General features: G+C 40.8%; 1 protein-coding gene across 1 annotated transcript in view; it reads left to right on the top strand.

The window, feature by feature from the left end:
- Window positions 1-25,764, top strand: part of KCNH1 (potassium voltage-gated channel subfamily H member 1) — a 1,297,290-nt gene that overhangs the window by 846,276 nt on the left and 425,250 nt on the right. Inside the window, 1 exon segment of the mRNA XM_078649724.1 lies at window positions 19,217-19,413. Coding sequence (XP_078505850.1) covers window positions 19,217-19,413 — 197 coding nt within the window.

The raw sequence follows: 25,764 nt of genomic DNA, 5'->3' as shown, positions 1-25,764 counted from the left end.
ATACCCTCACATATTACATCACTCATGAAATGTTCAACGACCTCACTGATCACATCTCAAATTACATCATTAATGCCATCATACATAGCTAAATTACATCTAGACCTAATTTTAGTAATAATAGTATCCTTACTGCTAATGGGTGTAAGGTCTAAAAACATGCTTGGCCGCCTAATGGGTCTTGGGTGTGTGAAAGAAGTAAGCTCTCAGTGAAAGTTGTGCACAATGTGAAGCTTGTGTGGAGCAGAGACTTCCGACTCATGTCTCTTGATTATCTACAAGAGGTAGGCTATTTGCAAAACCAGTGCTACAAGATGAAGGTTGTATATATTAGTTGCTTGGTCTCCTAAGGGGGCTTGATTATCTGGAGGGAGTCGGCTCTGCATAAGAACTTGTGCATAAAAATGAAGACAGTATTTAACCTGTGCTTAACCCTCGTAGATTGGCACAGAGCAGTCAGGCTTGACTTAGAGACAAGGTGTAAAGTACTTACACAACATTTTGATCAGTTATAAAGTTATAAATGTAATCGCCCCTTTTGCGAATGGGAAAAGGCCTTTTGGGATGTATCATCCCAAAAGGGAATCGCAAAATAGGGAATCGCAAAATTTGTGATTCCCTATTTTGCGAAAGCATTTAAGGAATCGCAAATTGCGATTCCTTAATGCGATGTAACAAGCACCCCAGTTGTGTGAGAAGGGGTACCACAGGTAAATAGAAAACCAAAAAGTGAATTTTTCAAAGAAATCGCAAATTACCACCAACTTCAAGTTGGTGGTAATTTGCAATTTCTTCAAAAAATGCACTTTTTGGCATTTTTCAAAGTGTCACATGGCGCACATTCATGCCTGTGCTCATTCAGGGGTGCATCAGGGTGTCCTTATGACACCCTTTCACCCCTGAAATTATTCTCAATTTTCGATTCTCTAATTGCGAATCGCAAATTGAGAATGTCTTCCCATGAATGGGAAGGTATTCCTAATTGGGATTCGCAATTTGCTAATCGCAATTATGAAATGCCAAAAAATCGCTAACTATTTGCGAATTTTTAAATACATCTCGTTTGCGATTCTCAAATAGCGATTCTCAAAAAATCGCTATTTGAGAATTGCAAATAGAGTATTTGATACCTATGCCCCATAGTCTGTATTAAGATTCCGCCTCGGTATGGTTTTTGAGCCGCACAAACGTTTTGCTGCAGATTTCCCTCAGTTTGCACATTAAAAGCAACGTAGACCTGGAAACGAGAGACACCCACAGCTTGATGCCAGCAGCCGAATATTAATGTGATTTCCTCTAATGATGATACATACTGTAGCAGCTGCTAATTAGGGTCACGTACCACAAATTGATTGGAATCATAAACTTGTTTAAACAGCACCACATGCAAAAAGAACATCATTTTGAAATAATTAGAGGGCAACAAGGTTTTTTTAAAAACAATTTAACGTAAACATATTTGAAGATCGTTTTGGAGCAATTTGTGATAATGTTATCACAAATCTCATATTTATTTCATCCTTGGGAGTGGAAATGTGTGTGATGTTTCACAGGTCAAATGCAAATTTCTGACATCGGTGCTTAAAGAAGTAGACCTGCCTTGCCACTCTAATAACCTCTCCTGCTACACCGCCTTCCAACAAATGTACTCCTCCAATCATAACCTGTTTGTCGTTCCTAAATAAACTTGAAACTCAACACCATTTAGGTACTTCAGTCTCTTCCACTGGAACTCACTCCCGGTTGCATTGAGAGCCTCTCGCACCTCTCCTCCACAAAGCAGACAAATGTGGCTAACCACTTTCAATCTTAAACCGACATTATAACATTTGAATTGCACTATGTCCCACCCCGTACTAGTCCCTATTTATGGCATTAATGAAGATGCCTCTTTTAGTAAACAGGAATATACAATCCCAGTAGGTTTGGATGTATTATGCTGCCTGTAGATACTGAGATAGAGAGAGAGAGAGAGACACACACACACATGCACCCCCCCAAAGCTTTTAGGACCAGTACTGTCCCGATAATGTGGGTTTTACATCTCCCACCCATACACCACTTCTCCTCCAACTTCCCCAGTACATGCACATTGGTTACACACACTACATCACTTAATGCATATAAGGATGCACAGGCAGAATTTGTCCTTTATTTTAAGAATTTGTGTTAAACTGGCGTTTGGAGCCCTAAGGAGCCCCGCTCATAATACTTGAAGGACATTAGGTTCCTCTCCGATGGGTTACAAGATGACTCGTATGGTAGTATGAATGTATGAGTGGCACTGAGCCCTCCTTAGGATGAATGTAATTACAAGCCTATGGATGTTGGGACCCTAATGGCTAATTATATAGAATTATCCAATGTTTAGACATTGTAGTTAAGATGAGAATTAGTAATGTGTACTTGGGATACACTTGGTCTTCCTATATCGAGACAGATTATGGGGATGTGTGTATATATATGGATTATCTCTTCTACACAATAAGGAGCATACATGTGGTCTACAAGATGCACTAAACATGTTGTTATGATGCAGTTTTAAATATAATGAGGTAAAATAATGGAAGATAAGAGGATTTTTCTGAAATTGTTTTTTTATGTACACTTATGTTTTCAATAGGACTCCTCCTGGGTCTTAACACATGAGATACTGTTGCATAGTTACTGTCTTGAAGAAGGTGGTTTACATCTGAAAAACACCACCGAAACGCATCACCGCTCTTGGTTGTTTATGGTTGTATCGCGGGAACTTGTTCATGTCCAATAATATATGACGGGCTATGGATATTTTAACAAATAATGGAACGAATTCCATAGGGAACAACACACTTTAATGTGATTAATTGCCAATAGGGTCTGGGGTCCTTTTGCTTGAATGCGTGTAGCTGGTGAACGGGGAGGCACGATAGAGAGAATTAGGCGCTGTATATATTTTGATCTTCCCAAGAGAACTTTTCATTTTCTATTTTCACTTTTACCCCAAGTTCCAGTCCTTACTATTGTGACAGTTTTTTTTTTCTGCTGCTGGCAAAAGTCTTTCTATATTTAGATGACAAACAATGCCTTATCCTGTCTTCTCTTTTTCTTCTCATCTGGCCGTGCATTTATAATACTAAACATATCTCAGCAAAATATTTTGGGCGTGGGGGAGGTCTTCTCAATTACAGATTAAGTTTAATGCTTTTCCCATATTGAATCCTAATTATCTTTTTTTAAATCAGATCAATAACTGCGCCTGCTTTACTATTGTTTATGACATATATTTAAGACGGTGTGCAATTTGAATGCGGTCCAATGGTGAATGTGCATGTTCCAGTCGTTATTTTGGAGTTATTATTAGCCAATAACCTACCCTGAGCAGTCTTTATTTGGTAGAGAAGTTAACTGATACAAGGTCAAAAGAAGAGATGGGATAATGTATGAGGCCACTGGCTTTTGAGTCCAGCTCTCCTGGTTCTAACGCTGATAGCTTGCGCAGTTGGGTGTGTGATATAGAGGGCTGCTGATGGTGCTGAATGGCAAAGGCGTGCCTCTCTTTGGCTCAGTCTTCAGATTAAATTAATGTCATTTTTTGACCTGTCATTTCAGTATCCAACTAGTATGAAGACAACAAGCCAGACTAACATGTAGATGAGGTTATGATGGCTTTGAGCAGTTTCACGGCCTGAAGGAGTCAGACATGGGTTTGGTGCTAGCTGCAGGATGCCATTAGCTCTGTGCCTCAGGCTAAGGTGCTTGAGCGCAGTTAATGGCACATGCCAATATTCTCCTAGTCCTACTGGATATGTACGAGAATTTCATAACAAAAATATAATCTGATAGAAATATCGGGTCCTAAATATATTTCACAAAAAATAACTCTATTGGTGTTAATTTGCAGTCTACCCCCAATAGGACAATAGATATATGTAAATAATATTTAGGCTTCGATAAAGTTTGTGTTGTATAAACATCCTACACATACAATTCACAATATTTCAGTCAGAATATATCTTTGCTATTGAAATCGTCGTGTAGAATGATCCTATGGTTTCGGAGCACAGCCATGGAGCTGGGACTGATCTACAAGCTGGGACAAAGTTCAGCTACAGTCAGGCAGCACTGTGTTATAATGGGTCTTGCATAATAGAGCTTACCTAGATTTCATGTAATCTATTAATGGTAAAAGCCCGAGTTTGAGCAGTTGATGCCCTGTCAGCAGGGAAGGATCAAAATCGAATTGTAGCTCTAATAAAGTACATTATTCATTCTAAAGAATGTGTCCAGGACGTATTTGCCACATTTTGGCGACAAGTTGCTGAACGAGAAATGCTGCAACTTCTTCAGGTGGTCAAAAATTCACATGTAGATTACGGATAAGCAAATTTGCAATGCAGCAGAAAACAGAGGCTCATTGGGACTTTGAGGATTTCTGCCTGAACATAGTTTATGCCAAAGATTGGTGAGACTATTCTATTTTTAAGTACAGTTTAGTTGTGTGAGCTCAATGGGCAATCCAGTTCTCCTCATCATAGCCACATGGCACCCTAGTCAAGCTGCGGTACCGCCACAGAGCACACCCACTTCCTTCTTGTGAAGCATGCATTTCAGCATGTCAAGACGTGTACATTTTAGTGCAATGCATGCGTAGCCAAAAACTGGGATTGGGCTATTAGCATACGCAGTGATACGCACATCTGTGTTTCTGCAACACCCTGAACATAGTGTAAGAAAATGTAATAGAAGAATACGTGTACACATAGTGATGCTCAATGCGTATACAGTGTTATGAACAATTGTTTATCTATATTGTTAAATACACTGTTGGATTATTTCTACACGAGAAAATGCGCATTCATGGTGATGCGCACTCCTGTTAGTATTAATTTTTTACAGCCTTCATTCTTCCCGTGTAGATACTTTCAGTGCCAATACACTGTGATTTGCACACCTCAACCAGTCACATTTCTAAAGTCATTGCACATTGCTGATAATATTGTGTTCTTGTATTAATTTCTGTTTCAAAATATTTGCTGCATTACCTTCCATTCTATCTTTCAATGGAATACCATACTGCCATCATTACACCACCCTTATTTTTTTCTCAAGCTAGTTCAACACCTTTTGATTGAGAAGATTGGGTGGGTATGTTTGAAAAATATATAGAGGCTCTAGATAGATAGAACTTTCTTTCTTCAAGAAAAAAAGCATTGTTATTAAAAGCCTTAGGTAAAGAAGGCTAACATATATTTAAGTACTTGCCTGTTGCATTGGAACTTGATGGTCAGCCCATCGAAGACTGTTTAAGGAGGACAAGTAAAGACAAGAAATCAGATATTCCTAGAAAGTAAATTTGATAACTCTCTACCCTGCCTCGACATGTTGAATCGCTAGAGGAATTTGTAGCTAGATTGCATAAGCTCTCAAAAAAATGTAAATTTAGTGCCATGGCAGATGAGTTGATCAACTCATTGAGCACTGCAAGAGTAAGAAAATGTGGAGAGACTGTGGCAACTAAGAACACTTGTCTCAAAGACGCAATTAATATTGTGAGGGTAGGCAACAATAGGATATATGTATGAAAGAAATGAAAAAAAAAATATATAGTAGTGACGTATTCGCAGTTGGCACTCATGAAAATGCTGCTTCTGGAGGTGAAACTTTTTTTGAAATCCTCAAACCGTACCATCAAAACAATGTCTTGGTTAAACAATTTAACAGATGTTGCAATAGATGTGGCAGGACATATCATGGATGAGACTCAAAATTGTACTTTGCTTTGACTAAAGAGTCCAGGAAATTTGGTTGCATTTGGCCATTTTGCATGAATATGTAGGGGCCGCGTTAAAAATAAGCTTGTTGTAGTGTCTGAAGGTTCCGCTATTAAAATATCTATAAAAAGAGCTATGAGTATGGGAAGTGATCTTGAGGGTAAAGGGAGGTCAAAATCTAGTTTTATAGTCAATAGGGTGAAGTTGAACTCATGGTTGATTCGGGGGTCCATGTATACTATTGTACCCAGAAAAATGTTTGAAGATAAATGGGCTAATATGTTTTTGTTACCCAAAGATTTTTGTCCTGGAATTTACAAAGGATAAACGATTGATATTGTCAGAAAGTTGTGGAGAAACTGTATATATCTGAAAATTAGCCTCCTATACTTCGGTGATGAACCAGAATGATTTACACACCATCATCAATTGGAGGGCACTCAATACAATTATGGTTGTCGAGGATGTTACCATTGAGGTTATTTTGAAAGATGTAAAGGAAGTGTTTGATGAAAAGCTATGACAATTGAAAAGGTATGCAAAATTGTCTGCAAGCCTGATGCTGTGCGGTTCAGCTCAAATTGAGATGAGTGGCCATTATTCACAGTGAGTTAAGTAAAATGTTTGACGAAAGGCTTAAGGGAGGGTGTCATTAAACCCTTAGAGACTTCCAGTTGGATTTATCCTGTGATTATCATGGAGAAACCAGATGGGTGATTGAGTTTGTATTTAGATCTCAGATCATTACATCAGAACTTTGCTATAGATACATTTCCCTTATAGAATAGCAATGAATTTGTTTTCCTGTTGAAAGATAATAAGTATTTTTCAAAGTTAGATTTGAAAAATGCTTATCATCAAATCAAACTTCATTATGACTCCAAATCAGTTACTGCCTTTATTACCATGGAAGAACCTTTCAGTTTACTCACATGCCATTTGATTGATCCTTGGCAGCGAGTTTTTTCCCAAAGAATAATGATCAAGATCTTTAAATGGTTACATAACCTTGTTTATTTTCAGGATGTCATTATGATATTTGGTGAGACTATCAAATAACACAATTTGCCTCTCAGACAGGCATTGACCAGAATCACTGAAGTGGCCTTACTTTAAAGAGGAATAGGTTTACAATTTTGGATGAATAAACTGAATATATAGGCTCACCATTTCGGCAGATGGTGTGAATCCTAAAGCAGATTTAGTGAGCTTAACTAAGATGGCTCCATCCTCCTTAGTTAAGGACCAATTAAGATCCTTTTATGGGTTTAATTGAGAACGGCTTGAAATTTGTTGGGAAGTTTGCAGATAAAACAGTGTCTTAGGTTCCTTTGGATACCAGACTGAAGTATATTCTCATGGTGGAAGCAAGTGTCACTGGCATGGGGCTATTCTTTTTCAACTTTATGGGAAGAAGGACAAAACTGTGGTTTTTGCTTCGAGGACGCTCACAGTTCCTGAGAATAACTACTCTGTGATTGCGGCAGCTTGGGGGTGCAGAGTGTTATTGGACCTTCCTCTGGAAAACACAATTTTTGTTACATACAGACCACAAACCACTGGTAAAGGTTTTGCTCCTGGGTGGACTGGGTAAATGTTCAGCAAGACTTGCTAGACCTGCAACTAGGTTGAAAGAATATTGTCATGTGTTGAGCACATTCAAGGGTGAAGAAATGTAAAAGCAGATTCTTTATCAAGATTGTCCGTGGATTGGTGGGTAGTGGATGGACCTGCTGTCATTGCTTAAGAGAGTTAGGTTTCTGTAGCTTACATTCAAGATGTGGGTATGGGAGGTGAAGATACATTTAATGCTGAGGGTTATATATGTGAAATGAATGTGGATGCCACACTAATGGAAGTGGTACGTATTGGTAGTTTTTGTAATTAGGAGGGGTAGTACAGTGTTGCTGCCGATAAGATATTTCATTAAGATTTTAGATGGGTTGACCTTGTGTGGAGAGAAGTTACGCTTGAGATATGTAAGATTCGTGCCCCCTAGTGGTTTACATCCACTGAGCAAGCTCAAAGGAGATTTAAAATTTGCTTTGGCAGTGTTTGCTTTTTATCCTAAGTGGTTGTGTATCAAATATTTTGAATGAAATCACTACTTTGGTCACTGTACAGAATATGAAACAGATTTTCTAAGAAGTAGGGGGTTCCTTCACTGTTAATAACTGATGATGCTACTCAACTCATTTCCAGGTAAAAGCAAGCTTTCTTAACTTCTCTTGTGATTTCACATCACCGCACCTCATTGCACAACCCTCAAGCCGATGGAATAGTTGAATACACTAATTGGTTGGTAAAAGAAACTACTTAAATAGCGTTTGGTAATGGTCATGATGTTGGAAAAATGCTGGGCGTATTGCACCGTGGTATTTATTTATTTATTTATTTTATTTTTGACATTTATTGAGCGCGACGAATACCCTAAGGCGTCTCGGCGCTAGACATGAGGTACATGAGGCCATTAAAGAAATTCCCTTTGAGGTAATGCGTAGGAGATGTCTCAGGACCAAACTAATCCTGTCATTATTAAAGAAGTGGGAGTTGAATGGAGGTAAGGTGGAAAGTCAGACAGAAATTTTAGTTGGTAAAATAAAGTGGCATGCAGAGAAAGAAACTGGGCAAAGATCAAGTCTGGTCAAGTGTAGAGCGGTTTATCATAGGTGCTTCTGAAGGTGGAACGTGTTCATAGATTTTACCTGGTCTTGGAGAATGGGGAACGTTGGAATCACAGGAGAATTACCTGATGTCAAAGAGATGGTGTTTGTGATAAGGAAGAAGAAGAATGTAGTAGACTCATGATGATAAAGAGTTATGTTGCTGAAGGGGTAACTGTGCGATTTCCCATGTGGTAGGTGGTGGAAATTTGATCATCCGGAGTAGAGTGGATAGTTGCCCCAATAATTCCAATTTAGTGGTGGAATGTTGTAGGAGAGACCTTAGAACATGAGGTTATCTACAAGATTACCAATTGAAGCTGCTCTTGTCAACGTTGAGCTTTCCTTTTCACTCATGTGTTTTGGTCCTACTACCATGTTTGAGTTGCCTTGGCTTTACATCACATTGATTATGTTTTCGTTCCCTAGCACTTACATGTCACTGTCAGCATTAATTTTTCATTAAATATTTATGGAAGGAACGAGGTACTTTATATTGGGTCTTGCATATGAGAACATTTCCTAGGCTTGGTGTATTAGATTTTGAGGGGTAACATTCCGAGCTTGATCAGTTGATGATTGGTCTGCTGGAAAGGACCACGCTAGTGTTGTGTGTGAAATAAAGTAGATTATTCATACTAAGATATGGGTCCAGAACGTCTTTGCAGCAGAGTGTCTTTGGCACCCAGTACGTGTGGCCAAATTTGACATATACCAGTCCCTCTGCTCAATAAGACTTAACCTCTTTGTTTTTTAAAAACCTATAATGGGAATGGAAATTGAATGGACTGCTAGATCAGCACCCTTTTCCAGCTGGGACTATGTTGCAACCAGACACTGTGTGTTTCCCTTATAAAAATAAAATCAGCAGTGCTTGACCACAAAAATGGCCATCTTAAGAACATAGTCTTAATGTTCATGATTGCAGTGGCTTAATATGCTAATGACACAACAGCTAAATCATAGCTGAAACTGCCATCCAGGACACAGGAAACCCCAGTACATAGTGGAACAGGAGACTGATTTTAACAAGACTGAACAGGCAAAGGTAATCTGTATGCTAAACCTTAATCTGACTCATATTCAAGCAAGCATTGGTAAATACATTTGGTTTCACCTATTTTATTAGTAACACATTTTGTTGGTTGTAAATTTTAGCTTGGTAAGTAGTTGTTCAATATAAGTTACTGAAACTTCATAGAAGTGTTATGACTTGTTTATTGAGAAAGGCAATTTGTGCAGTACGTCATTTTCACACAATTATGGATTTGCTGCCTTTGCCACATAATCCATCATCAGATGCATACTCTGCAGATTGAAAGAGAAAAAATCTTTCTAGCCCAACCGGTTCAAAAGTTACTGAAAATGTAGTGACGTGTTGCCACTCAATAAAATGCCCTTTACAAAGGTTGACTGGTCACCTTTCTGTTGCTTATTGCTATATTCGAGTGTTGAACTGGTACTAATAAGTTGCAACCTATGCCCAGATGGTGCTAACAAGTGTAACATGTGCCAGAGCTCAGCACAAGTTTGAAGATGGCACTTCCCTAAGCAGGCACATGCATCCTTGCTACACTTCTGAATAATGTGCTTTAAGGGCCCTCCGTCAGACAGCAGCAAAAAGCAAAGCTCGGAGTAAGAGGGTAATGGCTCGGACTTGGTGTAACGGCCAGAGTGGCAACTTTGAATCTGGGGAACCCGACTTGAGTCTCTGCATTTGCTCAATATCCTATGATTTTGGGCAAATCATTTAATTTCCCCATTTCTGCACAGAAAAATAATGTGTCATAGTGTGATGTAACTGATGTTCAAATAAAGCGCTCTAATACCTTCAAGTCCATCACGCTGTCTAAAAAAAGAGGAAGTGATTTTTTCACAAGGGTTGCGGTTACACTACGGGGAGGGTGACAGGCATGCAAACAATCAGCACAGTGCTTCGAGGTTCCATGACACCGGAATAATATTCTAAAAAAGCACAGCTCCAAAAACGACATGCAGTCGCAAAACGACATTGATTACAAAGTAAAAAGAAGCTCCAGCAACAAAAACGGTTTCCGAGGTGTGGCGGCGAAGTGAGCCTGATTTAAGAAATAAAATTTACAGTGCAAGTCAAACTGAAAGAAGATAAACTAATGAAAGACATTTTGATGGCAAAAACCTTTGACAAACTAATTCAGCCACCGGACAGAAATTACAGCACTTTAAAAACAAAACAATGCAAAACCTCTAAAAAATAGTACCACAAAAGCGGATAGAAACAGTACTTGGTCGCCGGGAAACTGATAAGAAAATCACACAAGGAAAACACGAGGAACACCAGGAAACAGTATGCTACAGCCAATAGAAATGGAGGAAAAGAAAATGGCACACACAGGAACCAATGAAAAGCAAGGAAAGCATTGGGGCGGAATGTAAGGCCCTTTTAAGATTCATATTAAATACAATAGATTTCACAAGCACAGCACAAGCGCTGTGCAGGCGAAACTTAAAAAAGGAATTCTTGGTGAGAGAACTTCCATCTCCCCCACCTTTTCCAAAGCCTATGGATACATGGATGTTTACACTGGGTCCGTTATAGAGCTAAAATTACAAAGCTTTCCAGAGCTGTATTCCATCTACACACTATTCGCAAAGTTGAAACAAAGTAAATCACAAATTCCTAAATAAATAATATGCATTTTCTACATGGAATACTCAAGCTGTAGCACAGAGTTTATACTCCATTTATTATGCCTCTGAAAGTACGATGACAAAAACTTGTGTTTTGCCAGACTACAGAACCAAGCAACTTCAATTGCTTTGTGAGACATGCCATTTTTTTTAACTGAATATGGAAATTATACAAATATTAAAACAAGCAAATGATTTCCAACCTCAATGCCAGTTTCTATAGTAGACATCACTGCTTGTAGAAGTGAACATTACGATATCGGGTCAGGTGACTGGTGCGTTTTCATGGCTTTGGTAGTAACTCAAGGGAATGCTTGGTGCAAACACCTTTTGCCACCATGTTTTCTGAGCAGGGTTCTGGTGGTGGTAATGTGTGAAAAGAATGTTTGAAAAAATGTGTGCATCAATGCAATGGGATGTTGTTTTATACTGTGGTTGCTGTGTTTGGTTCTGTATTGTTGCAGTGTACCCAGCTATGCCATAGGTGCGTTAAATGGCACCAATTCCATAAAAGGAAATCCAACTAAAACTAAAACCATGCAGGTACAATTGAATTGTTCACTCTGGAACTTTAACCTTTGGCCTATAAATGGGAGCCTTAAATTACAATAGGAGGATAGTTTTGTAATCATGCATTCTCTGGGCTCTGTGCTACACAACTCAGACTCTAAATAAAATCGTGGTTTTGTTGCTCGTTTTCTTGTCCGGATATGTCTTTTTTGGACATTAATGCCCTCCCAGTAGACTCAACTGCCTTTAAATCTTAGACTTTTCTTTTCCTAATACCAAGCATATAAACCCAGTGAGACCTGTATATTTCCTGTTTATGGAGATCTTTACTGCCTGCATTATATTTATGTAGATTTTCATTACCATATCACAATGGTAGTAGAAGGTGCAATTTGCAAACTTCAGTTAGCATAACCCAGATTGTGCTAGACAATTTGTCTTAAATTAAAGGGGTTTATTTTGACAGGTTCCAGTGCATGTGTTACACTTTTACAGTCAGGCTACAATGGTAGACCTGAAGCCATGTTTGCACTGTTACTATGGTGGATGGCACAATAGGTGCTGCAACCCTAGAGTGGCATTTAGCATCCATGCCCTGGTTATATTGTATACCACGTACTAGGGACTTGTATGCAATTTAATTATGCAAATTAAGAGTATGACAATTCAATTATATTTAAAGGGGGAGCACATAAATGTTACTACTGGTTAGCAGGGTAAAGTGCACAGAGATCCAAAGCCCGCAGAACAGATAGAGCATAAATCTAGGGAAACAGCATGCAAAAGATGGTCATTTCCTACAACTCTTTATTAAGTAAGCAAAGCAAACTACAGAGAATATCTCGCTGCCTTTCTAGTTTGAAGCCATAAGTAACTGATAGTTCTCAGTCATCAATTTATTTGTTGCTTCTTATCCAGCTTTATTGTTTGCTAGTTTAATTAGCTAGAAAGTTCTTGTGAAGTGTGTGTCCTACCGGCTTATGCCATAAACGTTTACTATCTTCAAATGAAGTAACGTATGAACAAAGGATCCAAAACTGGAGTTGAACTATATTATCTGGGCGTGTGCTGCCCAGCACTTCCCTCTCTCATCTTTGGTTTAATAAATGTTCATCACTTTTAGTATACTGCTCGATTGTTGTTATTATTGGTGACTTTTAATTTTCTGCTCAATGCATAAATAAATACCTGTAAGAAAGTGAATTATTCATTGGGGTAGATGGTTGCCCAGCACAACTAATACAGTCAATAACCTGTTAGGTGCAGGCAAAGGTTTCAATAAATTAAACCTAAGCTCTGCCTCTGTTGGCTATGGCACAGAGCAGATAGGCTTAACTTATTGAAAATGTGTAAAGCGTTTAGAAGTACCAAACAGTTAAAAAGTCAAAAAAGCAACACCATAAAATGTCCACTCCTATTGATGAAGACATCTAATAAATAAAATTACATCATAATAGCAAAAATCCAATAATGAGAATCGCAGATATGAATTTAAAAAAATTAAAGAGAAAAGAACACAGAAAAAGTAAAGCGCCAATAGGAGGTACTGTTATTTGACTGGGGCCAATGTGCGATCTAGGCCAATCACGATGAATCATGGGTCGATACACTAAGCAGGTTTGTCGCAGTCAAAATGTTATCTTCTGAAATTGAAATCCTTCAGCAGGGCAAGACTGTATCCGAGGGAGTGCTCTTGAAGCTGGATAGCTGTTGCACGAAGTCATGCAGAAGTTGTTGATATGGATGGGCAAGGCTCCTCAGCACAAAAAGATCAAATGTGGTGCACAGGGAAGGTCTCTTGTCTGTCGGATATTTTTCATTCGTTCACCTACTCAAGATTTGTTCCTTTGGATCCAGTCTCTTTTTTAGAGTTCAGAATCCTCAAGTTGGGTAAAACTGCAGGCTGAATTGGAGAAGGTCAAACCAAAGGCAGACAGGCTTGCTGCAAGGGTCCGCTGAAGACGGGTTTAGGGTACAAAAATGCAGTGGTCCCAGTGAGAACGAACTATAACATGAACATCAGCATCACCTTTTAATAGACTACAATCCATATTTTTTCATGTTAAACATATTTATTCATGGCGCACATGTATTTTTCATGTTCCAAAAACAGAACATTTGTCTATAAAATCGTGAAGAGGTGCCCCAAGAGGGAAGGGAAGAGAAGGAAAGGTGCAGCAATGTGCGAAAGTGAAGGTTGGTGAAAGGGAAAGGGCAGTGAGCAATACGTACATCCAAACCATAAAGGGCCTATCCAGCCTTATCCAAGGCTACCATATTTACAAAAACCATAATATTTGTAAAGATATAGTGAATCTATCACTGTCATCAATATATGGCAAACAAAATAAAGTCATCGATGTTTCGAAACAAGCGTTGTTTGTAGGAAATTCTGGTCCTTACAATAGGGTCTTCATCAGGACCGTGGGGGCCCCTGCAGGTAATGGAAAGTGACCTTTAGTAATTCAGGTGATGGAGACAAAAATGAAAGCGAAATTAATAGAATGGGTATACAAATGACCCTAAATCCACCAGTACATGCGGTGGAGAAACTGACAATGACGGGCCATCGGGCTCCAGGGTCAGAGAGGTATCAATTCTTGTGAAATGCTGAAAAATGAATATTAAGGTATCAGCACAAGAGAGGTATGGGGTGTATAAAGACAAAAAAATTCTCATAGATAACGTCCCCAGTGACAGTGAAACATCACTTACATAATAGGTCAAATCATTTCGTTATTCTGTAAAGCGTTGGGCAGAATTAATCAAGATGCTCCATACAAATCTGACAACAATAACAAATGAAAAATAATTAGCCTCACCACCAAATCAGGGTGTTGACCGATATCTATCTCAACAATTGTATGCAGGAGCGGGGAACTAAACATACCTCAAAGGATTCACGTCCGTTGACTGAATTGCAACCGGAAGACTGAATGTTACAAATTAAATACTGGCTCCGTGGACAGAGACGTGCACTCACTACGTTGGGCGAACAGAGGCTAAGTGATGTTCACGTTATGACGATGACAGTGAGTCCATCAATGGACCCAGCAGGTGAGCCGTGCTGGGTCTGGTGGATCCATTACAGCTGGCCTGGGAGTGGTGACAATGCAGCGTTGCCGCGAGGAATCATTAGAGGTTTTTAGAACAGCAAATTGCTCTGAGTGGGTGCAAATTGAAAACTTCCACTGCAGAAATCATGCCTTGATCAGATTGATTTGGGTGGTTGGTCCCAGTCCTCCACAGGGCTGGAAATCCAAAAATGTTTTAAGTTCCAACTTTTCAGAGTTTTATGGAGAAGTCGAGCTGGACACAACCAAGGGTCCCAGGACCTCAGAGTCAGCACTTCGGATTTAGATGTTATTCCAGCAGAGACCACCAGCAGGGTCCAGGCCAGGTCCAGTTTCAAATGGTTACATGGGCATTTTAGTGAAACAACCTCTTGCAGCTTCTTGGGTACTTGTAGTGACACAGGTTATCTGACAATTGACCCTTAGAGTCGCATTCTTTGTCCTGGGTACATGTGGGAGCAGGTCTAGCCCATCAGGACTCCTCACAGGGTTCAAACTGCAGGTGAGGTCCTCTTTTTATTGTTCCACAGGACCAGGAAATGTACTGAGGGTGCTTTGGGGTGCCACATTTATGGCATGTGCTTTCTATAGGTTGGGGCTGACTCCACCCTAACCCATAGGGCAAATGTTCCTGGGGCCACTTCTACCCACTTTGCATGAGTTCCTGTGTGCCGTATATAACAAGGAATCCCACTCTATACCTTACTCCTAAAACCTCTCTTGTGTCCACCCAGAGGTTTGGCCAGGGAAATGAGCTGTCCTTTCCCTTGAGTCCACTCCAGACTTATTCCGGAGCAGCTTCTCTGCCACTGCACTCGAGCTAAAATCATGGCTAGGTCCAGGGCAACCATGGCCATAAACAATAATTGCAAAAAGAACAATTGATGGACAGAATGCAGACCAATGTCATACATTCACCCCAGTACAGAGAACTGGGCCTAAATCCAACGTTTGCTTACTCACCATGCCATTCCAGTTTGGACCCAGCCATATGCAAATCAGTCTTGACCCTGCACCCAGTGGGAACAGTCCTGCCCACACCGCCAGGCCAGGTCCTCCCTGGACTAGAAACAAGCATCATAGGGCCGGTTTCGGGCTTTCAGCCCTCATTTACCAGGATAGCTTGACTCCAGTGGCATGGAGAGCACGGGACCCACGTCTGTGCTTACCCGTCCCACTCGGGGTGACAAATGCAAAAAGAACAATTTATGGACAGAATGCAGAACAATGTCATACATTCACCCCAATACTGAGATCTGGGCCTAAATCCATCGTTTTTTTGCTCACCATGCCATTCCATTTTAGACTCAGACATGTGCAAATCAGTCTTGCCCCTGTGCCCAATGGGAACAGTCCAGCCCAAACTGCCAGGCCAGGTTCTCCCTGGACTGGAAACAAGCATCCTAGGACCGGTTTCAGGCTTTCAGCCCCCATCAGCCAGGATAGCTTGACTCCAGTGGCATGGAGAGCACGGGAGCCACGTCAGGGCATACCTGTCCCACTCGGGGTGACAAATGCAAAAAGAACAATTGATGGACAGAATGAAGAACAATGTCATGCATTCACCCCAGTACAGAGATCTGGGTCTAAATCCATCTTTTTTTGCTCACCATGCCTTTCCAATTTGGACCCAGCCATACGCAAATCACCCTTGGCCCTGCACCAAATGGGAACAGCCCAGCCCAAACTGCCAGGCCAGGCCCTCCCTGGACTGGAAACAAGCATCCTAGGACCAGTTTTGGGCTTTCAGCCCTCATCAGCCAGGATAGCTTGACTTCAGTGGCATGGAGAGCATAGGACCCAAGTCTGGGCATACCCCTCCCACTCGCGTGACAAATGCAAAGAGAACAAATGATGGACAGAATGCAGAACACTGGATTCAAGCTAGCCCGGCTTATGAAAGGTTATACCCAGAAACCGGTCCCAGGATGCTTGTTTCCGGTCCATGGGGACCTGGATTGGCAGTTCAGTCTGGACTGTTCCTATGAGGCACAGGGTCAAGACTGATCTGCATATGGCTGGGTCTAAACTGGGATGGCATGGCGAGCAAAAGAACGATGGATTTAAACCAGATCTCTTGACTGGGGGTGAATGTATGATTTATTCAGCATTCTGTCCATCATTTGTTTGTGTAGCATAAACTATCATAGCACTTTACTTTTACTTCTCACTTTTTACCTTAAATCTTTAAATGCATATCTTCAGTTCCCCTTATTGAATTTTGGTTCCCTGTTGGTGTCGTGTGGTTTATTACATTTTTCTAGATGCAAGTATGATTTGTATTGTTTTGCGTTTTTGCCTTTTAAGTGTTTTGGTACTTTAAATGCTTTACACTGTTTCTTTAATCTCTTCCATGCTCATGACGTTCACACGCGGGGATAATTTCCCCACTGTGCTGAACGTTCCAAAACAGGTGTGGCTGTGACGTGCTCAGCTCGTCATGAGTGCAGCCGCACTGTGCCTCATGACGAGCCCAGCTCGTCACAAGCACAGCGGCGCTGCTTGCGGCCTGTGCGGGGGGGAAACACCCCGCAGCGAAGGGGTTAATCTAACCTTATCTGCTCTGTACTGCAGCTATCAGGGGTTGAGGTCAGGTTTAAAATACTGAAAGATTTGAGTGGACCTAACATATTAGTGACTTTAATACTTGTGGTGGACTTCAACTATTATTTCACTCTCATACAAATAGTTTGCACCCTGCCTTATGGGCTACAATGTGTGACTTGTTAAAATTCAGAAACAAATGGGGTGACCACACAAAGAGGGGTATTTCCTCACAATACAGAAGTCATACGTGGATTAATGCTAATGAATGAATGAGGACTGCTCTATTTGTAAAGTATTATGTCTGTCCGTAAATGGGTTGTAGGAACCTATCTTTCATAAAGTACACACTTGACTGGCTTTCGATCTTTCAGTCAATTACAGTCTTTTGCAATTGACCAGGAATTTTGTTGCTGGTGGTCCAACACTCCTTTCTCACACAGGACTTTAAAAACATCAGGAATGGGCCATCCCATAAGAGAAACAACTGTGGCAAGACAGAAAAGGATGATAGTATAATTTAAATAATCAGCACTGCCCTCAATGTGTTCTGCCCATGGAGCTGGGAACAAGAAGGCAGATCATTGGGTATTGAGAGCCTCAGCTGGGCTCAAGATTGACCCAGAAAAGCAAATGTTCTACTTAGTTTTCTTGATATCTCTGTATTATTTCAAAGGATATTTGACCTCAATTACATTTAAAGGAATTTTCAGTAAGTCATCTCCGAACCTAACATCTTGTAGTGAATTGGAAGATGTATTTAGTATATTCGATAAGCTCCTAAAGAAATTGATGTCCAACTCATGCATCCGAGAATTGGCCAAGACAGATAAAGAGGATCTTCTCAAGCAGCGGCCGAATATGTATGAATAAGCACACACATGCATGTTCACTCTCATCTCTGTATTCTCATTCTCTAGTTGTCCCTCTCTTTTTGCTCTAGAAATTGATGCTATTCTGTAATAGATGCAAAGGTTTCCACTCCCCAGTGGAACCTCTGCCCAAACGAGGAGGGTGTCTGTGTCTCTTATTAAAGGAGAGAGAAGCCTACAGACATCTATTGATAAAGGGATGGGGCAGTTTCGACACCTACATGTATGGAATGGAATTACACTAAGGGCAGATTCCGATCTGGGTCAGAAAGCACTCCGACCGAGCCGGATCCGGGGTGTTTTCCGACCGATCCGTAGTCCTGCAGTCCGACTGAGCGAGTACGATGCGGCCGTATGCTGTCGGACTCGGTTGGGTCGAAGTTCCATAGAAGTCAATGGGAGCCGGTCGTACGACGCGTACATGGGCTCCCATTGACTGAATGGGTACGTCGCGGACAAGTGCACTCCCTACAGTGGGGAAGCGTCGGTGCCATCCGCACTGTACATGCCTGTGTTGGGGAGACCCATTGGTCTCCCCCTGTGTCCGATTCGTAAGGCTGCGTGTAACAGGGGGTCCGAAATGGACCCCCAAAGTCCAACTCCGGGAGATATTGCGAGTCGGGCGCTCCGACTCGATCCGGCGGTCTGAATCGAGTATCGTACTAGCTCGGTCGTGAAAGGTCTCCATTGCACGCCACGGTTTGCTTGTGAAAGAGTCGTAAAGAGCGGTTTGGACCCGGAAACGATTCGGACGGAGATTTCACGCTTGTTCGCATCGTACTTCGACGTCCGGACCCGTGTACGACTCAGATGGAAATTCAGCCTCTGAATCGGGTCCGCTAATGCCAAACCCGATTCGGTGCCCTTCCGACCGAGATCGGAATCGGCCCCTAAATGTTTAAAAAAAAATTATAATCTGGGGATAGTTGTGAACGTGGAATGTGTCAAACTTAGGTATATAATTTTACTTATTGCAGCCCTACTGAAAGCCTGTCCTCTCAAAATATGGTTCATATTGAAAATATTTGAAGGGACAAAGTTGCTTGTGGTTGTCCTTTTGTAAATCCATGTTTACCTCTCTTTCATGTTTGAAAATGGTTAATTGGTTGTATCTGCTTTTCTTCACTCAGGTAAAGGTGATGTATTTGGGGATATCTTCTGGAAAGAAACAACGCTCGCCCCGTCGTGTGCCAATGTCCGAGCCCTCACATACTGTGATCTTCATGTCATTAAAAGGGATGCCTTACAGAAAGTTCTGGAGTTCTACACAGCCTTCTCTCACTCCTTCTCCAGAAACCTGATCCTTACATACAACTTAAGAAAAAGGGTAAGACCACGCTACTACTTTCTAATATACTGTAAGTGGTTCAAGCCGTATAGTTGAAGGTTGTTCATTCTTAAGGAACATTTCAATAAAGTGGCTAGTGCCATAAAATGTAATCATGTATTTTCAGAAAGATGTCTGTTTATTCTGGCTGTAGTTGTGTCTGCAACACATGTAGTACAAAGGTGTGGGAGGTGTCCCTCCTTTCTTTTCAACTTTTTAGTAAGAAACATCTAGGCAGTGCTAGATTATGTAAGCAAGTGGTGTCAGAAAATTCATTTGTAGAAATGATTTTTCTCTAAATGCAACTTTTGCCGCTGTTGCTTTCCTATTTAAGTTATACTTTATATGGATAAGACATCATGTATTATTTTTGTGCATGAAAAGGTGGCCATGTCAGTGATAATTAAACAATAATTGCAACTATTTTGTATGAAGCATGTTATGCTGCACCTTTTCATGTGCTGAATAATAATGAGAATAAAGAGGACGTCTGACTCTTTGGTGTAAGTGAAATATTAAGATGTGAAGATATTGTCTGCAGAAACCTGCAAACATATTATGTGGTAGTTGTTCCTGTATGAGTGAGTCATAGGTTAAAAGTGGTTAGAAATATCCTTTGGTGCTCTTCTTATGTAAGTGAGCATGTAAAGGGACCAATTTTAAAACAATGTATTTTTTTCTGTCACCATTCTCCCATGGGGGAAATATAGTTGGTTTCATAGGTAACCACAGGTTGAAATTACCTTTCAGTGGTGTTAGAAACAGATTGATTGCTTTGCTCTTACCTGTTGGAATTGTTTTTTGGGGTATTTGTTGGTTGCAGTTGTCATTTGTTTTGAATAACATTTTAAAATGCAAAGTGGTTGTTTCTGATGGACAAACATGGTCAAATGGTGAAACTTCCGTCTACTGAAACTGGATCGAGGAGACAATGTCCACTAGGTCAACTGGGGAAGGCTCACCAAGAATCCCTTCTCCCACTGTCAAGAATCACAGCCTCTTACACTTGTTTCACACAAGCTGTTACATGTCCATCAGTTCAAATATTCCAGACTTGATTCTCAAAGTGCATTCAGTCTCTCCACTGGACCTGAGACTGTTACTGTGAGGAAGGCGTCACAGTTTTTCTTGAAATGGCTAATTTGATTTGTTATTATGCAAAGCCAAAGGCATTGGAGGACTTTAGCTTAATACCTCTGTGTGCAGAGTCCCAGAAATTAAGTGCAAAGTGTGACAGAAATGTTGCATATTTTCTTTTGTGACAGGGCTTGGAAACCATAGGTTTATATAGTACCTTCGTTGCACATATAGTATGAATTTAAATTTGTACTTGTAATTACTCAAAAGAATAAGTGCATCTCCCTACTTTAATTTTTTGATGGATGGAATGCATATATTTTATGTGATTTTTGTTAAAATCAAACTTTTCAAAGTGATGTTCTGATAAGCTGAAATACTTATGCGTGTGTGAATCTACCCAGTGGAACCCAAGTATCAGTCACAGAGATAAAACATATTCTTCTCTTTGGGTCACTCTTAAAGGGAAGAGAGCAAAGCTAAAGATGAGAGTAGGACAGGAGACTCTGGTTACAGAATACAGAGGATCTTTGGCAGCATGGACGTTAATTCCCCAAAATCCCATGGGTAGCAAAAGTGACACCACACGCACTTTGACCTTCAATTTCACATATACACACATTCACACATACACACACTCTTAGATAAGCACCCTCTATCTGCAAGCACGCACATAACATCCATTTAAAAACATTTGCTTAATTATCCAGCTGTCAGGAATTGTCATACACCAGCTACTTGTACTTTGATTACACTAATAGGGAATACTGTAATATTATTAACTATAAGTGCAATAAAACCCTGATAGAAATCTACATTTAGAACGAATGGCAAGCCTTAGATGTAAAGAATGGGGTCTTACTGTAAATAGAGTACTGTTGAAATCAGGGCATTAAATGACCGTTTGTGCACCTAAGGGATCACCACCTAACTAATTTTTCAGTACCCGTGGGGAACCGTAGTAACTAGTGTGAGGGGGGATGCGATGGAAACAGGTCCTCACTGGGGTCAAACATCATACAGAAACATGAAACCTTTCTGGAGAGTGGCAGAGAATAGAGCTGATTAGGATAGGCACCTCCAAAATGACAGAAGCAAAGTTATTGTTGTTTGAGGGCATCAGTCTGATTTTAACTGTGTATAGATGTCAGCTTTTATCACTGGTTCCTCAAACAGAATGTAAAGCGTGGAAGGGAGGCTGGCAGTTCTTGGGCTTGTAGCATGGTATTCTCCGCCACTCGTGTCTAGTGGTTACCGCCATCGCTATCCAGTGGGCATGCAGAGAAACAATGCTGTTTCTGGGGAGGTGAGGTTCCTCTGGTTGCTGTTTTGGTCTATTTGGTGCCTGGATTCCATATGTGTGTAAAAAAAAGAGCATTAGGCACTGACACAAAATTCTTTATGACACAACAAAATGGGCCATAATATCTAAATTTAAATTTACTGGAACCCATGTTTTAAGTTACTCTGATTAGGATCCATTTAGTGTCAAGGTATCAAGCAGCCCTCCTGCAGTCCCTGTGAAATGGAGATACAATGGCATCCTTGTGTGGCACTTATTACACTCTGAGGGCTCCAATGAGCCCTGTGCATGGCAGATGTTTTTTGTTGACAAAGAGCTTGATTCAAGAACCCTAATACACCAACTGCTATGTCTACAGGCTGGCTTGGAGTCGGAAACATGTGACTATAGTGAGGGCTGTGTTTCTACAGTGATATAGTGAATGCTCACGGCATGTGTCTTTGCCATCAAGCAGACCCTGGTGGGCTTAACATAGGCCAACCTCATGGGTTAGTGCTGTTGGGGGAACTTAAGTGACAACATCGTGCTGCAGTAGTTGTTGATAGGTTCATACAACTCGACAATGCATTAAGTTGAAGGGTGTTGGACCGTGTTGTGGAAAATATTTTGATACATTCTAGTTAAACTAAACAACATGGGCCTCCTTACCAGTTGTTGTTACGAGTTTGCGGGGACATCCCGCATTATTGGGTTACTCTAGACACACGTTGCCAGTGAATAGTCGTGTGAATGAAGTAAACAAGCAGGATCAAACATCTCTTGCCATAGTTCTTCCCATTCCAATGACCAAACTTGGAAGGTTGATGATATGCCACACCTGGTAAATTCCATAATTTGTAGTATGGGTAAGTCCAGCATCAGTATTAACACCTCAATTTTCACACTGGATTCATAGTTCGACACAACGTATACAACACAACGTCAACAATACAAAAAAATTAACTAAACACATAAGCCGAACAGTTTAATCCCATACTTGGAGCACATGCCATCATTCTTTTCTATGTGCATTTTGTAGCATTTACTGAAATGTTTCACAAAGAGAAGATGTATTGCTGAGAGCTCTCTTGGCTGAATCATTGGCACGCGGTGCCGCACTATTAACCAAGAAAAGGTTTGTGATGTTATGTCAATAATATTTCGAATTGTAATTTTCTTTTTGACAGCGGCACCATAACTTAGAGTTGACCTTCGGGTTTCAGCGTAAGAGCTCATTTAATTCTGGTGATGGAGGGTAGGTCTTGAAGCATCATCCTTGCCCTGCTCATCAGAGCAGAGAAGAGAGCCCCCTGACCAATGAGATGTACCACTGATGCAATCTGCTAGGCGCTCACCAATGACATATTCAGCAGTTTCTTTTAAGGTATCTAAAAATGCACAAGTTGAGCTCGAAAGTTAAGTTCTTTCTTATTTTAATGCAAAACAGAATCAAGGATGCAAAGGGCAGTTTTTTTATAGAGGATTTCATGTGCAGTCACACCGTTTAGATTACACAGTATTAAAAACATGTCCCATTTAGACAGAAGGAATTTGACCGTGTTTGAAGCAAATGCATCAAAATTCATCAAGCAAATCTTTAAGGGAATAGATGTTCAAAGGGAATTACTAGCCCGCATAATAACCCTTTATCTTTTACAATAATGCTATCTGAAAAACAGTGTCCTCCATGAATATTGCAGAGGTGATTAATGCTAACATGGAAGCCACTGTTATGTAAATCTGCGCTGTAGGTCATTAAAAATAGATCTGCCGCTTGCAGCTTTAATGGCTGCTCAGCGGTCAACCATACGTACCCCGGCAGAAGGGCATTGTTACTTACCTGCTGCATTTTTAGTGTATGAAGGTGAGCACCCCTCCCTCTAAGAGTAGGCAGGGGATAGAAATCACCATGGGTGGCAATAATTAATGCTTTCTTCCTTGGGTCAGCCCCTAGACCACTCCGAAGGAGGGTTGCAAAGTTGACTGGCACAGAACCAGGCTGCGCTCCCGTTTGGAAGCAGCCTGGTTTTGTCATAAGTAAGGATTACCCCCACCAGTTTTTAGAACTCCTTTCATGGTGCACAGCATTTAAAAAGCATTTTAAGTCAACCCCAGTGTTATGTCTGGAGTACCGGACAGACAGATCACACAGACACGAGGTGAAATTCTAAACTATGCTTTATTTAAGAGTGTTGTCTGTTACTTTGTTCCTCTACTTCTGTGGGAGCTTGTCTCCACCCATGTTATTTCTGTTTAGCCCTATACTAGAATGCCCTGCTCCTCCCTACTCTTCTTGTCCGTGGACCAGGAAGTGGCGTCCAGTGTCCTGGGAGGATTGAGACCGCAAGGTCCTAGTGTCCCGCTCATGACATAACCATCAATTATCAATATATGCTCATACAAAGTGCACACTTAAACATTTGCAACAGTGTGACAGCTCTATGGTGCTGCAGACCTGCTGATGGAGTGGAGAATAATCATAAAAGCATGAAGAAAATTATGAAGGTCGAAACCATCAAGACCAACCTTGGAGGGGCAGTAAATATATTTTTAGGGAGACGGAACAGTTGTGGAGAGAAAAATGCAGCACGTTTTCCTTCCTTTTTTACAGGAAAGTAAGGTTAAATCACTGTCATCATTGTCGCTAAGTTCACAAGACAATCTGTTAGAAAGTACCAGGCTTACAGATAAATACCTTTTTAGGTCGAGCTTCAGCGTGCACGTGCTGTCCGCAAGACTTGTTGTAATAAAAAAAAAAAAATTCCCACCGGCTACTTACCATTGGATTAATCCAGTGTCATTTTTCTCTGCTGCCTCCTTAGTCGTTCGCTTTAGCGATACGTCACTTCCGTTCAAGGGTGAGGTACAGTTTCATTGTGCTTTCCTTCCTTATGTGTTCTGTGGGAGAACTTGTTTCTTTTTATTTGTGTCCTGCCGCCTGCTCCTTGCACGCTCTGCGGTCAATGTGGAGGTTTCTCCTGATATCAGCGCTGCAAGGATCCTGAATAAATAATCAGCAGCCTAGTGATGGGTGATCCTTACGCAGCAGAATAAACGTGCCTTATCACTGGCTTCCAGTTATGCTCTCCGGCCGGAATATATGACATTAGGCTTCATTGCTAGAAAACTGACATGACAGCGACTCCCAGTAACAGCAACGCACTAGTGCCAAATCAACATTCCTTTGACACCTTTTAATCTTTCTTTAAGCCCTTTTGTGGGATAATTCTCTAAAGGTTTACCCGTGCTAAGCTGTTCACGTGATCTAAAATAATAATTGAAACAGTCACATACCGCAATCATATATCAACATAACATGGTCAGATAGGAAAGTATGTAATTGTTTTTGCTCTATTCATAAAATGTTCACAGGAATACCACAGCTCCCTGCTTGATTTCTTATCACGATTGTTACTGCTGTTTGAGAGCGCTCATTTTTAAGTGTAGTGGACGACAAACATCCACTCGTGATTGTTTTACAGTTGTGCACGCGTATATATTATATGTAAGATTGTATCTAGCGCCTCGCAGTAAACTATCATCCCATGGGCAGTTTATGCAATCTGGATGCTGGTATTTTCAGTGCTACAGAAAAAAAATAACAGCGGTTATAGATGCTACCTTATGTGTCAGAACTAAAAACGCCTGTCCCTACAGCTTTCATAATTAACTTTTCATTTCCTAATTCTGTGTGTGGCAGAGCATTCCATGTCGGAAGTGGTGTCTACTCTTTCTATAACAGAATCACGGGGCTGTTTGTTTCCCATTCAAGGTGGTACTGACTCGCTGTTCCCAACATGTCTAATGACAAGGATTTTCAGTACTTGTTTTCATAAATTGATTAAATCTTTGGTCTGTTAAAAGCACCTCCACCTTTAACCCTCCTTGTTTTAATTATGAGGGTGACATCCCACAGCCCTCTTCTCTATTCTCCTCACTCGAGCCCCTGTAGCCTACTATGCACCTGGTAATACATTTCTTCACGTTAGTTC

Source organism: Lissotriton helveticus, chromosome 6, assembly GCF_964261635.1.
Source record: "Lissotriton helveticus chromosome 6, aLisHel1.1, whole genome shotgun sequence".
NCBI lineage: Eukaryota > Metazoa > Chordata > Amphibia > Caudata > Salamandridae > Lissotriton > Lissotriton helveticus.
This window is presented reverse-complemented; position numbering and strand designations above follow the sequence as displayed.